Source organism: Drosophila novamexicana, unplaced genomic scaffold (genome assembly GCF_003285875.2).
Source record: "Drosophila novamexicana strain 15010-1031.04,08,12 unplaced genomic scaffold, DnovRS2.1 tig00000739-arrow-arrow-pilon, whole genome shotgun sequence".
In the NCBI taxonomy this organism is placed as follows: domain Eukaryota; kingdom Metazoa; phylum Arthropoda; class Insecta; order Diptera; family Drosophilidae; genus Drosophila; species Drosophila novamexicana.
Genome location: NW_020824819.1, coordinates 1,807,735 through 1,822,359, shown reverse-complemented (window position 1 = coordinate 1,822,359; position 14,625 = coordinate 1,807,735). Strand labels below are relative to the sequence as shown.

Here is a 14,625-nt window from a genome sequence, read left to right as displayed (position 1 = left end):
AAAGTGAATTATGTGGAATATGCGAATGTTTCATTAACTTTTCAACTTTTAATATATGTATATATATATATGTATTTTATCAATGTAAGTAATAGTGTAACGTAATAACAGACTATAAGTACGCTTACCCCCATTTAAATATATAAAGTGGATTATTCTGTTAGCATAACACTTACTGCCAGATTTGATCGAAACGATCGCTTAAGACTAAGGCAAACTTCTTGGCTCTAGCACTACGAAACTACTATCGCAAGCGTTGGCTGGACAAGCGTATAACAGATATTATGCTTAATGCAAACTAATTGAGTTTCGGGTATACGAGGGAATATCACTTGCTGTACATATTGCCGGGTCGCTGGGTCCCACTCACTCACTTCTTCTTGTAGCCGTACGAGTTGATGGCCTCGTACTCCGCATCGCACATGAGCAACAGCTCATACCATTGATCGCCGTCGATGCGGGGCAGCTCCAGGATGCCGCCATAGCACGATGGCAGACACTTTGGCGACATGTATTTGTGCAGAGAGTCGCGATCGGTGCCATGGAAGATGATACGACTGCGCAGTTTCTCCCGCAGGAAGGGCTTAAAGAGCGCAAAAACCACATTGAAAATCTTCGGCTGGTTCACAATATGAATCGCCTTGACGCGCAGCGGCACAGACTCCTGCAGCCAGTCCACGATGCGCTTGGCAAACGGCGGCGTAAATTGCCAGGTCTGCTGCAGACTAAGTCCGTCCATGTCGAAAATGACAACGGCCCCATTGATTTGCGTCTCCGGCTCCAGCATGGCGGCCTCCAGAAAAATGACGGCACCCTTGAAGACTTCATCAAGCGTGACCTGCTTGTGCTTCCAGCGTTCTAATTGCAGGAAATTACAGAGATTAAAAAGTCGTAGTCATTACACTGTCCGAAGCTTGGGTCCACTTACTGCCCAGCTCGAGTAACAATATGCGGCGTCCGAGCTGATCGCGATTGGGGAACACGGTGAGTATATTATTTTTAAAGATGTTCGCCTCCCGTGTGGGTTTCAAGTTGTTGTACACATCCGAATGCTTTACTTTGAACGCGTAGTAGCGCTTGATCTGTATAATAAAGTGCACACAAGTTAATGGGGACTATTACGCCAAGCATGAACAACTCACCAAGTCGCGCGCACTCTCTGGATAATACTTGCAGGGCCGCAGGAAGCGTATCAGCCACTCCTCATTGTCCTTGGGACAGTACAGATCCGTCTCGGCTACATGTCAATAAGATATTTATTACAAAAGCTATATATATAGACTCATGGTTGCTGAACAGAGTCCAACAGCGGGCTGCTAATGACCACCAGGCTGATCTCGTTAACCTCTGCGACTATATCAGTGCGACCATCATAAAATATCTGTCTAGCCTCTGTTTTAAAAATACATCTAGCTTGTTTATAGTTGGCAGCAGGTTCACCTGTCCGATTATCGCGCTAGCTACTCTAATGAAGGGGTCGTCTGGAAGGCCAGGAGAAGTCGACTTTGGTCTCATCGTAATTGGAAAACTAAATAAAGGGGCTCTACTATATGATTAGCGACATGCTATACTCTTGACTTTCTTAGTACAGATCATCAATTTAATCTGAGTAGAGAAGACATATTTAAATACTATAAAACCTGACAGGTTCAAAATGAATCTTGTAATGTTTGCATTTAGATGTGACTCAGTCGAACAAGGTGCCGGGCTGGAATCGTAGGCCTGTCTAAGCCACGCCTACTCAAAAAGTAAGGCTCATAACTTTTGCTGCACTTACTACAAATAAATAATAGTAATATTATTAACAATTATAGTAATAGAGAAGCAAAATCTAAAGTGTTTTTTAGATCGAAGAAAATATTTCTAGGAAATAACAAAAAATCCCAACTTTAACATTCATGATAAACTTTATATGCAGGAATGTGGAACTGCATGTGATTAAGTTTTATCCCTAAGCAAAAACTAACCTTTAGTTATTAACTAAAGCAAACTCCGAAAACAATCTGTAATTCTTTAATAATAGAACTTGGCCTTCTAAGAATAAATTTCTTAGTAATGCAATTTATTGATAGTTTTAGTTTATTCTTAGTTCTTTTCCAGCTGAATCATTTTGAATTTCTCGAAACCGCAAAAACACAAACTGATTCAGGGGAAGTGTTTCTTTTTCTATTGGAATTTCCTTGGTACGAGAGAAATAACTACACGTAGTTAAGAGATTAACATGCCGTACTCTAGAGCTCGTTCATATTGAGAAACGCCGGATAAGACTGATGCGAAATCAGCTTGTGTTCATTGGGCAAAACCCTACCGGATAGGACTTACCCTCGAGCAATCGCTTGAGTTCCTGTGTCGCCTGCTTTTGGCGCTCGGGAGATTCGCGCAGCTCCCGCTCGGCCACCTCCTTGGCGGTTGGGGTCGCGTCTCCTAGCTCGAACTGTAGCGTAAAGTCGCCCAGCTGGATCGAGGGCAGGGCATCGATGTCCGACAACATGGTGGGCACTCCTGTAAGACAAAAGTTGGAGCGAGTGGGGCACAGGTGAGTATTCAAATTCAATTAGTGCACGTAACGAGAAGCGTGCGCTTTGATGCCCAGCTCGACGAGACTTCACAAAATCAACTGACTATTTGCTCAACAATTATTTGATTATATAAGATCGCTGTAATTATTACTTACTCATGCTGGCAGTTGTAGTTGTTATTGTTTTGGTTTTTTTTTTTTATTTGAATTGTTTTTATAGCTGAGTAAGAGATCACAAGTATTTGGTTTGCTGTATAACAGATTGTGCACTTTATTAGTTTTAGATTGATTTTAAATTATTTGTTAAACCGGCTTGCTAATCGGATCATTGAAACTGCATTTAAAACAATGCAGGCCGATTCGTTTCGCTGCCTATCATCCGGTTATTTCTTCTTTGTTAACTTGACCTTAACCTTGACATTCGCTTTTTCGCGAATAATCGACTATCAATACGAACGGAAGCTGTATAACAGTAGGTATATTCAGTTCGTTCGTCTCGCTAACATTGACATTAGAATGCAGTTGCCTTGAAGATATTTGCAACGAAGATCTTGAGCTGGATTCTCGAATTCAACTGGTTCTACTTGATTAAGTTCTGATTGAATTTGTATTGAAAACAAGTTTTCAATGTTTCTAATTACGTAAAGATATTGATACAAAAAACCTACTTATTTGAAAAATGATGTCAGTATTTTTATGAAATAATATCGAGAGGAAAGTGTTTAGAAGATTGTCCACTGCAGACTTTAATAGAATGTATTCAAATGAGAAGAGACAAAATAAGCATGGGAATACTTAGACTCTCAATTCTCAGTTCTTTCAATTAGATAGGTCGGGAATCATATGCATCAATTGCGAAACGATCAAAATTCCAAAGTTTTGGCAAATCCCAAAACGAGTAGCTACAGCATTAACTTATGAATAGTTAATCGTATAATCGTATAATTTATATAGTACACACTCAGCACAACAGCAAAACAAAACACAACACAACTTAAACTTTAACTGAAACTGAAACTGAAACCGAAACCAAAAACGTAAAACTTGTTTTGGGAACGACAACAAAAATCGGACGGAGCAACAGGCGACGCGTGCAACGGAACCGAAAGAGCTGACGAAACTGTTGCGGCCAAAAGCGCGTTATGATGATTTTATACCAGGCCAAGAATCAAAAACTGGAAACTAACAGAGAGCCAGGCAGACCGAAAGCTGATCTTGAGCATGAGCGGGAGAAGAGACTGCGAGTGCGAGTGAGCTGGAGTTAAGAGCGAGTAAGAGAAACTAAAATGCATTTTGGGAAATTATGCCACTGGAAGCTGGGCTTTATAACAGTTGATCAGCTATTACCGTTGTTGTTGTTCTCCCACAGCATCTGGGTAATTTATGCAGCTACCGTTAGCAGCACATACGATGTACATATGTATGTATCTGTGTCTGTATCTGTGCCTTGTATCTCAGAGCCCGACCCTCAGGCTTTGCACTTTCGGTTCAATGCCAGCCGCCCGCCCAGTTTAAGTGATACCCAACAATTAGACATTAGCTGGTAATTACACCTGTTTGACAACATTGCCATTGCTCGCGTATGGCCGACACGTTTCAGGCAACACCCCAGCCATGGGCATGGGACAAGTTGTTTCGGCTGCTTTTTCGACTAATCGACGGCAACACGTGCGTGGTGCCTCTTCGAATCGCACCTTCCATTCATTAGTTTTCAGGTGTACGACTCTCGTTTTCTTATAAGTATGCCGTTTTATTAGCTGTCGAGCAAGGTTTCTTTCTGTTCGCTGACATGTCTTGAAGCAATGAGTTGCAAAGAGTTTGGATATACGATATACATATACATATTTGTATATATTTTTTGTAACATTAAGCAATTTGTCTAGTAGTTTGTATTGTACATTTGTTCACTTTTAAGTATGACAAAAATAATCAATCACAATCGAGAATCAATCTGGGAATTATTTAAAATATTGAAAATGTTCTTACTAGAAAATAAGGGAAATATGTTTTGTGATTGAACCATTTTCATTTCGTATAAAAATTCCCAACTCATTTATTGTAGAAACGTTAAAGAATTCTACGTTTTCAAGCACCTTGAAAACTTTTTTTCAATATTTTACAGTCAGTGGTTTTTTTTCCGGTTCTTTGCAACACTCAAAAGCAGAAACGAGGGAAAACCATGGCAAGCAACTCGCGCGCCGATCGTAAAGATGGAGATGTCAAGCAGCTCTGAGGTCAGAAATCTTGGCGAAAATAAAAATAAAAACACAAAGGTACAATACTATGTACATGACAAGGGCAAGCCCAAGTCCGCTTTTAAAAGTGCTTTAACCTTACGTGCCAAAAAGGTATTACAAAAGTCATACATACATACATACGTATGTACATATGTATGTATGTGTATGCATACAAGCAACCATGTACATCTGTCTCACCTGAAGCAATGGCGACCGCATCGGAGGCGGCAACCGAAGCGACGGCAGCTGTTGTCCTAGGCAAGCAGCTTGTTGCAGTTGCCATAACGAAAAATGCACAATTCGATTTTGCTCGTCGCTCGATATTGATTTAAAAAATTAATAATGTTCAGCGATATGCATGCATTTGCCGCTGCACTTGAGCGGGAACAGCTTCACTTATCGCTTTTAGCCTGGAAGTATGTCAATGTCAATCGTTTATTGAACTTTTCATGCAAAATTTGCACTGTTTGCTTGGTTTGCTTTAAGCTTGTTTCCCTCAAACGCAGCGACACGATTCCAATGGCCCGTTTACAAGAAAGAACAGTTTCGAAGTCGACGTCGACGTCGACGCCGAAAGCAATTGCAATAGAGAGAGAGAGAGAGAGGGAGAGCAAGCACATATGACAGCTTGGCAGTGCTGGCAAGCGTGCAAAGGCAACGAGTTGCGAGAACTGCATTTGATGTCGTGTGGGGACAGTGAATTTCTGCTCTGCATTGGGCATAGGGACAAGCACAAAAGAAACAAGAAGAGGAGGGCGCCAGTAACGCAGCCAAAACAGAATGCGAAAAGAGCGCACGCATCAGCGCATCAGGAAACTTAAATAACAGTTACAGTAGCTAAATGTAGAAAAAGAAAAAACTTACCAATATTAAATACAGGCGCAGTTTATTTCGAATATTTCAGTTTGATATTCTTAGACTGTGTTTTCCTTTGATGTAATTGAGTTGTGTATCTCAGGCTAAGCTTTCAAGTCAGGTCTAGCTCAGTAATAGCGCGTTTAAAGACTGAAAATATAAAGCTGTTTATTCAACAATTTTATACCCGCGTCGTATGTGTATCGAGGTATGGCGAGCGGTATTTAAGAAGTAATGTACAAAAGCCATAAATATACATACATATGTATGTATATGTGTGCACACACAAACACATTCAAAAGTAAAACACTGTGATTTATTATGGCTAGTGTCAGCATTTTGGAAAGTGCATGCTTGGTTAACTGTTATACAGTGGCTTACGTTGAAATTTCGAAGTTCTTTGTTTTTGCTGCTGTTATACCAAGGAGAAATGCAAAAAAAAAACGCGGCACAGGGCTAAGGTCAATGTCAAATACACACTTATGCAGGCCTTTTAAAAACTTTTTTATACATCTTGCATTCAACACTTGGCAATAAAACGCAACAATCGGTATTTTCACAACTGTTATACCTGCCCGTTAAACTGTTATAAGCTAATACGCTTGCCTTTTTAGCACAGTGTAATCAGTAGACGTAATTATAGTTGAACTTTTGAACGCTCAATCACAAACCCACTCATTACGCATAACCCGTATTAGACTAATCAAGAGTCTGAGTAAGATTCATATATGGTATATACATATATATAGATGCACATATACTGGGTATATATATATATAGTATTATATATGATATAAAACCCGTTGTAAGTCTCAAACACGTCGCTTTAATATAAATGCTGCCCGGGTTCGAAATCTAAGTGTTCGCACTCTGTTTAAATAGTTTTAACGCTTAGCACTATTTCTTAATTAACTGCCTAAAAGTCGAGCCCAAGTCGAACGATCCAACGACGACTTGCGTGTCTACGTTCAAATGTACAACTGACGATAATGCAAACTCATTGTCTTTACGTTCGAGCCGTGAGCAATTAATTAAGTATTTCACTTGTGTGCCCGAAAAAGAATTCAATTTCCATTTGTGCCTCGCCTGAGCGCCTAGCCCCAGCCCGCCCGGCAGTCGGTCAGACGATACGTCAGCTTTTAAATTTCAATGGAATTTCGCACCAGCTGCTGCTCAGTTTTAAGGGCAATTCACTTAAACAAAGTTTTGCAATTCAGAAGAAAAAAATGTTTTTAGTTATTTGTGTGAGTGCAGGTAAATATTGACAGTTCTAATCAATTAACCAGTTGCATGCAGCTAATCACTTACGAACATTTGTTGATGGGCACACTCGACAATTAGAAAAGTTAGAATCGGTTGGTGAACATGTCTTTACATGTATTTGACTTGATGAGTTTATCTGCGTCTGCTACAAGTGCTAAAAGCTGATATACATTTGAGAGTCCATTAATATAATTACACTTATACATTATATATAAATTCTAAGTATCTAAGCTAGTTGCTAATTGTATGCGCAGATCCAGCACATGTTTCGTATCGCTCAAGATTTCATAATTTCTGGTATTGTCAATACTTATACAGAGTATAATTAACTAGACGCATAAGTAATTACATTGTGCTTTGAATAGTCGTTACAATTGTTGCTAAATATTGCTTACATAACTCTAAGAAAGCGTTATTAAGTGTTAATATCATGGCTTAAACTAACTAAACACGTATTACTTACGAGAAATCACTAATATGTCAATGATATTCAATGCTAAAGTCTTTAGTGTCTTTCACGAGTTGTTTGCTTGATTTTAAGTACATATCAGAGCTAGATAAACTATATACAATATTGAAAAAAACATAAAATAAAATAAAAAAATGTATAACCTGATATATTAAAGGCTTCCCTTGAGCTTTAATCTACCATATCGGGTTCTGTGTTTGGTCTTGTAACCCTTGAATTTCCAATACGATCATTTTGGCCGAATTTTCTCATACATAAACTGTTGCAAGTGCTTATTATCGGGCTGCATGAGCTTTTTCTTGGTAAATTCAAACTGCTCCAGGGCAAACTCATACAAATCGTTCTCCATTTGCCAAATCTTTGATCTTTGTATGGTTTGTATAGTAGATTCGCTGGGCGGTAGCTTCGATGAGGTCACACGTAAATGAGATTTATTGGAGTTTTGATAGTGCTCGCGAAAGCCTTGGAAGATTCTGTGGCAAAGAAGAAATTTGAGTTGCGCTGTTTTCGATTAGTAATAACCGATTTAAGCTCACCTGGGCAGTGATCTCTCGAGGAGATCCACAAATTCGTACATTTGCTCTGTGACACCGACTAGGAAATATTCATTAACCAAATTTTGCTTGGCCTGTTTCAAGGCCCAGTCGCTGCCGGGTTCCCAGCACTCGGCAGCATGGCCACAAAAGAATGGAATTTGTAGCCACATATTTCTGGGATCGCAGTCGGGTTGCTTTTGAACCACGCATTCATCGAAGGTCTTCATTTAGAACATAGAACTCAATAACGATTACTGCATTAAAATGTTATTTTTAAGAACTTACTATTTTATTGCCCGCCTTCTTGCGCACCAGATTCGGCCGATAATTATCACCATAGCGCAGAAAATAATAATATGAGACAAGCCTATCCAATGGCTTTCGCACCAGATTTATATAGATGGGTTTGTGTGCGATCTGGAATCTGCCAAATAGATACATTATATATAATAAATAAATAAATATCAAACATATGTAAGATATGCCAAATTTACTTGGAAAAGTCCAGAAATGCCATGTGCCCGTGATATAGGGCTGGCTTCATTTCATGCCACCTGGTCACATTTCGTACAAACGAGATCTAAGGAAACAAAATGCATTGATTAATATTTTGCCTGGAGACGAAATCGATGGCGACAACCGAGAAACGGACCTGATTAGGCAGCGACAGGACGTGCATGTTGGCAGTCACATTGATATGCAAGACGTGATATCTGTTCTGCTTGCACAGATCATAGGCTATGTTCACGAAACTGGTTGAGCCCGTCTTTGGCACACGATTGTACACCACCACCAGTTGGTCCTCATAGTCAAAGTTGTCCAGAGTGGAAATATTCCGAGCGAGAGACGAATGCTCCGTTTCCTTGCCGCCGTTGCCTGTAAGTTTCGACAGGGGCTTAAAAGCTATATGTATACAAAAATATGTTATGTTTTTGTATGAAGCAACCGATTTAGACGGGAATTCCACAACCAACCGTGCTCCAACCGGATCTCCAGCAGCCAATAACAGGTGACGACGACGATGACGGCAAATACGAGCCAGTGCCCCGGACGCATTACAGGCAACATTTTGCGCAATTTCTTAAACATGCTGCTGCCGCCTAGAGCTGACGTGTTCTTTAATCTTTTAAGCCGTCATAGCACATTTTTCAGCGTATTATTTTAGCCAAATTTCGTGATATTTTCCTGCATTTCGGTCTCCTTCACTCGGTGGGCTGCTGACTATAATGTTGACCAGCGCAAAAAAAACAGCTGTATTTACCTGTGTTGTAAAGTGTTTATTGACAAAATGTTATCGAGTATAAAGTTAACGGATATAATGGTAGTAAAAATGTACAAGACTGATGCACTGCTACTTAAAATAAAATAACTATTTTACAATTTTGTCCTTATTAATTAAATAATTCTAATTAAATTAATTAATTGAATTTAAATAGTTGCTTGTTACGATATATACTATTACTAATGCGTACGTAATGACTGGAATTCTGTTTCAGATTTGACGAGTTTCAGCTTAAGAGCAAGATGGCGCTAGTTTTCGATAGTGTGAAACTATCGATAAGAAATTTTACAAAGCTGCGGCGCAACACACACACAAAACAGCTGATGGCACGTCATAAATAGACGCTCGGGTTTTGTTAGTAAACTGTAACTGTAGCTAAAACAATAAAAAGAGAACCTCTCGAAAAGCCTGTAAAATGTCTTCAGCGATATATCTGGAAAATTATTTAGACGGTATCCAAAATTACAAAAAGAAAGTGTCGTAGCGGGCTCTCATATTTTGTGTCTCACTAGGATTGGAATCGCTGCCCACTGAACTGGAACGGAACTTCAAGTTGATGAGAAAACTGGATGATCGGGCGCAAACGGCGATGAAAAGCATCGACAGTCATGCAAAAGATTTCATGCGCAAACTAACCGCTGAGAATGGTGCGATGAGCGAAGAGGAGCGCAAGGAGCGATTGGAGGACATAAAGGCGCTGTTTGGCAAGGCCAAGGAGTACAGCGATGACAAAGTACAGCTGGCCATACAAACGTATGAGCTTGTGGATAAACAAATCCGGAGGCTGGACAACGATCTGGCGCGCTTCGAGGGCGAAATTCAGGAAAAAGCTTCGTCAACGCGCGCCAAGTCCGAGGAGGCAGTAGCCAAAAGTAAGTAAACAAATTTTGCTCATGTCTATTTTCTTATTCGCCAACTATTTGCAGAGGGAGGCCGTAAGAAGACCAAGGACGGCAAGGCGACGGGCAAAAAGAAAAAGCCAGCCTCCTCAGATGAGGAGACCGGGCGTGGCAATCAATCGAACAGCGCCAGCGGGGCTAATCTCAACGCCAGCAGCAGCGCTGGTCAAGGTAGCAAAAAGAAAAAGACCAAGGTAAATCAAGAAAAAGAAACTCGCAAGGGGGGCGCCCAAAAGGTAAATCATCTTCATCAACATTATGCATTTTCGTCTTGTTATGATTGTTGCTCTTTCCCTAAAAGTATATAGTTATTTTTTGTGCCTGGTAGCCCACACAGTAGAAAACCGCAGAATCTACACGTTCGTGTACTTGCACTTATGTTCCCCTCCATTATCCTCTTATAGTGGTTATATATTATAATCAGTGTTTGGCCGTTTAATTGGTTTTGCATCTTTCATTTACATTTCACCTCCTTGCATGAACCCTTCTGAGCTCGACATTTACGTAAGCAGTTATTAACGTTCATTTCCGTTTGCGGTTTACCAACAGAAAACGGCTGATATTGATGACTCGGAGAAGGAATCTTGTCACACGGCCGCAACACATCCCAGCGATGTCATGGATATGCCTGTGGATCCGAACGAGCCAACGTATTGCCTATGTCACCAAGTCTCCTATGGCGAGATGATTGGCTGCGACAATCCAGACGTACGCTTGCTCCTCATTTATTGCTTTATTTAGTTACTTATGTTTTTTATTCTCTTCCTTTAATAGTGTCCCATTGAGTGGTTCCACTTTGCCTGCGTGGGGCTAACCACAAAACCAAAAGGCAAATGGTTCTGTCCCAAGTGCACGCAGGACCGTAAAAAAAAGTAGACTAACAACCATTTGCCCCAGACTTCACCATGTGGCAACGAATTGCGTTTGGCTCAATGCTGCAGCCACTGTGTCTGTCAATGTAAATAATCTGCATATAACGCCAATTAGTTCTTAGTTTAGCATAAGTATTACGTACTTTAAATAAAAATCTTTCTATTTCATATAACACGTTCACTGAGTTCAGTGTTGTTATTGTATTCAGCCAATTTAAAGAATGCCAGCTTCGAGTTAAATAGATGACGGAATAGAGGAAAACAGCTGCATACATCCTCTGCTGCTTTAGATAATATCCTTTTAAGTTGCTCTTCCTTGTTTCATTAAAATGCAAGTTTACTTTCATGAGAGCAGTTATAAAACGTTTATTTTATTGACTGCCATTCAATGTTTACACGTCGATTTAATTTGTACAACAGTTTAATAAATTATATTTTAAAGACCGACAAAGTAACATGTTCCCCGTTAGATCAGAATTATACAAAAGTTTTAATCTAGATATAAATATATATTACAATTAGTCATTTGCCGTTAAAATTAGGGTGCAACATTATCGGTAAGCTAGTGGGTTTGCCGTTTAACTCCCTGAAAATGGATGCGTATATCAATAACTTGATGCTTCTTAAAATAAGATATTTCATTCGGTAGAACTCAATTAGGATATTTGTTTGTGAATAATTCGTATCAAGGTATTTAATATCTACGATTTGCGAATAGTACAGATCAGCTATAAAGTCGTATCGGTGAACTAAGCTCAAAACAAAATAATAATAAATATTAAATACAGTGTTGAATGTTGCTGCTGAGAACCAACCACGGAATACAGGGGGCTAATAAGGACGTTTTAATTTTCATCATCGTCGTTATGTGCGTTCAGATTTTGCTATTCAGTTGCTGACCTACTTTTTGGTCATTATCTTTAGATACTCCAGGGCATTCTGAGCTGCATGTCGCTGTGCCTCAGAAGTTGTTGACCCAGTGCCATGGCAAACGCCGACTGGCAACGTGGATAACTGCACCAGGCACTGAAACTGGCCGCTGAACGTCCTCTCCTCAATGTCCACGTAGGTAACCTCGAACTGATTCTCGACAGCAATCTCTGAAAGCAGCTTGATGTAGTCAATCTTCGAGCTCTTGAGACAAGTTTTCTGTAAAAACGAAAAATGTTTAAATATGCAATTTAAGGCTCATAAGAAATGTGTTGTGCTATTTATCAAATGTACTAAACGCGTCAACAGGTGCATCTCTGTCAGCAACTTAATTTACCTGTAATTTGAGCAGTTTTTTGCCCGTCGCATTTTTCAATGCCTTATGGAACTGGGACACTTTATTACTGTGTTGCGTGGTCAGTGTTGGCACAGTGATATCTTTCAAATCACCATAATAATTATCGTTAATGCGGGGCTGTAAATAAGAGCGCAATGTTTTCCTTTAATACGCACAAATTCTCGCCAATGGTGAGTTGAAACATATCACAAACATTCAAAACAAAAACCAAACAAATATATATCTACACAAATTTGGGACAAGACTGCCTAATATTATATATATAGTAATTAGATGGAGCTAATATATGTCAAATATGAGGAGGTAAATATATCAAAATAATATTTTAAACAACTAAAACAAACTTATTTGTTCAGTTATCAGCATACATAGGATCTAGATTTCTAGTTAAAATTGTTAGTAGAATTAGAAAAATGATAAACGTAAAGCAAATAAAATCACACTTAAATTTGGACGTAAAAGTATCCATAACTAAATATTATATTTATTCTTAGGTCTTTTGCATGGGCAATTGGCCCGTTTATGTGATTGCTCGTTAAGGAATTAGTCTAAAAATCATAAAGTATTAACAAATGAAAGCACTGCGTGTTATTTATGTTTATGGTTTAATCTAATTTCTATTTTGCATTTGTCTAAGAGTCAGTTCGTTGTTAAACAAGGAGAAACATCACAACAATAACAAAAGCATCGAAAACTAAAGATGGTTTGTCGTTAGTTATAAATAGAAAACGTGAAAATGGATTAGCTCTAAATATCAATTATGTTTATAACTGGGGAGATGCGCTCGTAAAACCGTCTTGGAGTAAGATTATTCGACATTACCGGCAGCTGCACGGCATCTACAAGCGGTAATTTACTCACATCGCCCTCCAGTTCGCTGCAGATGCTGTCATTGATCTTGGCAGCATCAATGGGCGTCTCCTGCAGGCGTGTCCACATCTTATGGGCCGCCAAACGTTTGGCAATCTTCTTGCTCTTGCCCTTGCCCACCTCACGAAAGTTCAATATGGTGCACGCAATGGTGAATAGGCGCTCGTGCGGCAGGCCCACCTCTGTCTCCGTTTCGTACGATGGCGGCGGCCAGCGACGTTGCATGCACATTTCCTGCAGCCAGCCAATGGGATTGCCCACAATCTTATCGCCTCCACTGTCAGGGAATAATGTATATGAAAAATTGCAAATTTAAAGGCATTCAAATATATAATTCGGCAGCAATAATTACTCGCCGCTGCCAGTGACATTGGCGTTTCCATCGCCACCGCTGCCTGCCATTGAGCAGCCAACTGCCGCCGCTGCTGCTGCTGCTGAATTGCCCTGCGACTCCAGCTGGACTCCAATGAGCTTGTCGATTAGAGCGCGAGCTGCCGCGTGCTTGGCCTCCTTCTTGGAGCGACCAGCGCCCATGGCTGTGAAGGGCGTATCCTTGTCCTTGAACGAGACCCGAAACCGAAACGTCGGCTCATGTATAGCCCCCTCAATCTGTACCAGCTCGTAGCCCGGCGTGATGCCGCGCCGGCTCAGCAATTCCTGTAATATGCTGACGGGCGTCTTCATTGTTAGCCCGTTGGCATCCGTTTCGTTGACAAACTTGAGCGTCTCCTCAGGTGGCAGCATGCCGGTGCTGCTGGCACCGCTCAGCTCCGACAGATGTTGTTGTTGCTGTTGCAGCGCCTGCAGCTGTTTCTCCTTCTTGATTTTCGGCCGCTGCATCAATGCCGGCTTTGCCATCGAGGAGCTGCCAACGCCAGCAGCCCCATTCGCCAAACAGGCAGCCGCAATGGCAGCAGGCGAATTGCCCATGTTGTCATACTGGCGACGCGGTGCAAATCCTGCCTGCATGGCCTGCTGCTGCTGTTGTTGTTGATGATGTTGATGATGTTGTTGTTGTTGTTGTTGTTGTTGTTGCTGCTGCTGCTGGAGGTGTTGCAAGTGCATTTGCTGGTCATGCAAATACTGTTGCTGCTGCTGCTCATGGGAAAGATAGCTTTTCGGTTCCATATTCAACGTTATTAGTTATAGACTCTGTGTATCTGAAAATGAATGCAACGTTGCTTAGAAAAAATCAATAAGTTCTCTGGAAACAGGCCTCAACTGTTGGCAGCGGTCAGCTATTTGAAGCGGTAACTACTTACGGTTGATTGGCGGTTTTGTACTGTTTTTTATTTAATAATAATTTATTAATTGTTTATTAATAATTCATTCTTAAATAAAAAATACAGCAAAATCCAGACGCACACACGATATCTGCGTATATATGTATTTGTGATGCTGCTGTGTTGCCGTATTTATTTAAACTGACAGCTCGCCCTGTGGCAACGCTGATTTGGGCCAAATACTGAATGTCAAACGATAAGAAGAAGAAAAAGAAGCGCGCAAGTTCATATTTTTAAATATATTTTATTATTG

The 14,625-nt window shown here is 40.4% G+C and overlaps 4 protein-coding genes across 7 annotated transcripts; 1 reads left to right on the top strand and 3 right to left on the bottom strand.

The window, feature by feature from the left end:
• Positions 1–72: 72 nt before the first annotated feature.
• LOC115763581 (alpha-tocopherol transfer protein-like) lies at positions 73–5,741 on the bottom strand. The gene is made up of 5 exons (XM_030706201.1): positions 5,620–5,741; positions 2,323–2,502; positions 1,143–1,237; positions 929–1,082; positions 73–858 (listed from the first exon to the last, which is right to left on the bottom strand). The coding sequence occupies exons 2-5, from the start codon at positions 2,489–2,491 to the stop codon at positions 371–373; spliced, it is 906 nt and encodes a 301-aa protein (XP_030562061.1). The 5' UTR covers positions 2,492–2,502; positions 5,620–5,741; the 3' UTR covers positions 73–370.
• Positions 5,742–6,025: 284 nt separating this feature from the next.
• LOC115763580 (heparin sulfate O-sulfotransferase) lies at positions 6,026–9,109 on the bottom strand. Of its 2 annotated transcripts, none has more exons than XM_030706200.1 (6): positions 8,853–9,109; positions 8,531–8,754; positions 8,373–8,458; positions 8,164–8,302; positions 7,879–8,099; positions 6,026–7,815 (listed from the first exon to the last, which is right to left on the bottom strand). In XM_030706200.1, the coding sequence occupies exons 1-6, from the start codon at positions 8,965–8,967 to the stop codon at positions 7,572–7,574; spliced, it is 1,029 nt and encodes a 342-aa protein (XP_030562060.1). In that variant the 5' UTR covers positions 8,968–9,109; the 3' UTR covers positions 6,026–7,571. The 2 variants fall into 2 exon arrangements, with proteins under 2 accessions (XP_030562060.1, XP_030562059.1); XM_030706199.1 differs by having other exon boundaries at positions 8,531–8,781; positions 8,853–9,107.
• A 379-nt stretch (positions 9,110–9,488) lies between these two features.
• Positions 9,489–11,084, top strand: LOC115763582 (inhibitor of growth protein 5). 2 transcript variants are annotated; one of them, XM_030706203.1, is made up of 5 exons: positions 9,489–9,612; positions 9,673–10,032; positions 10,087–10,253; positions 10,609–10,767; positions 10,834–11,084. In XM_030706203.1, the coding sequence occupies exons 1-5, from the start codon at positions 9,576–9,578 to the stop codon at positions 10,933–10,935; spliced, it is 825 nt and encodes a 274-aa protein (XP_030562063.1). In that variant the 5' UTR covers positions 9,489–9,575; the 3' UTR covers positions 10,936–11,084. The 2 variants fall into 2 exon arrangements, with proteins under 2 accessions (XP_030562063.1, XP_030562062.1); XM_030706202.1 differs by having other exon boundaries at positions 10,087–10,295.
• Positions 11,085–11,328: 244 nt separating this feature from the next.
• LOC115763431 (RISC-loading complex subunit tarbp2) lies at positions 11,329–14,466 on the bottom strand. 2 transcript variants are annotated; one of them, XM_030705993.1, is made up of 5 exons: positions 14,352–14,466; positions 13,442–14,249; positions 13,081–13,366; positions 12,199–12,336; positions 11,329–12,080 (listed from the first exon to the last, which is right to left on the bottom strand). In XM_030705993.1, the coding sequence occupies exons 2-5, from the start codon at positions 14,215–14,217 to the stop codon at positions 11,832–11,834; spliced, it is 1,449 nt and encodes a 482-aa protein (XP_030561853.1). In that variant the 5' UTR covers positions 14,218–14,249; positions 14,352–14,466; the 3' UTR covers positions 11,329–11,831. The 2 variants fall into 2 exon arrangements, with proteins under 2 accessions (XP_030561853.1, XP_030561854.1); XM_030705994.1 differs by lacking the exon at positions 12,199–12,336 and having other exon boundaries at positions 11,332–12,080; positions 14,352–14,461.
• Between the last annotated feature and the right edge of the window lie 159 nt (positions 14,467–14,625).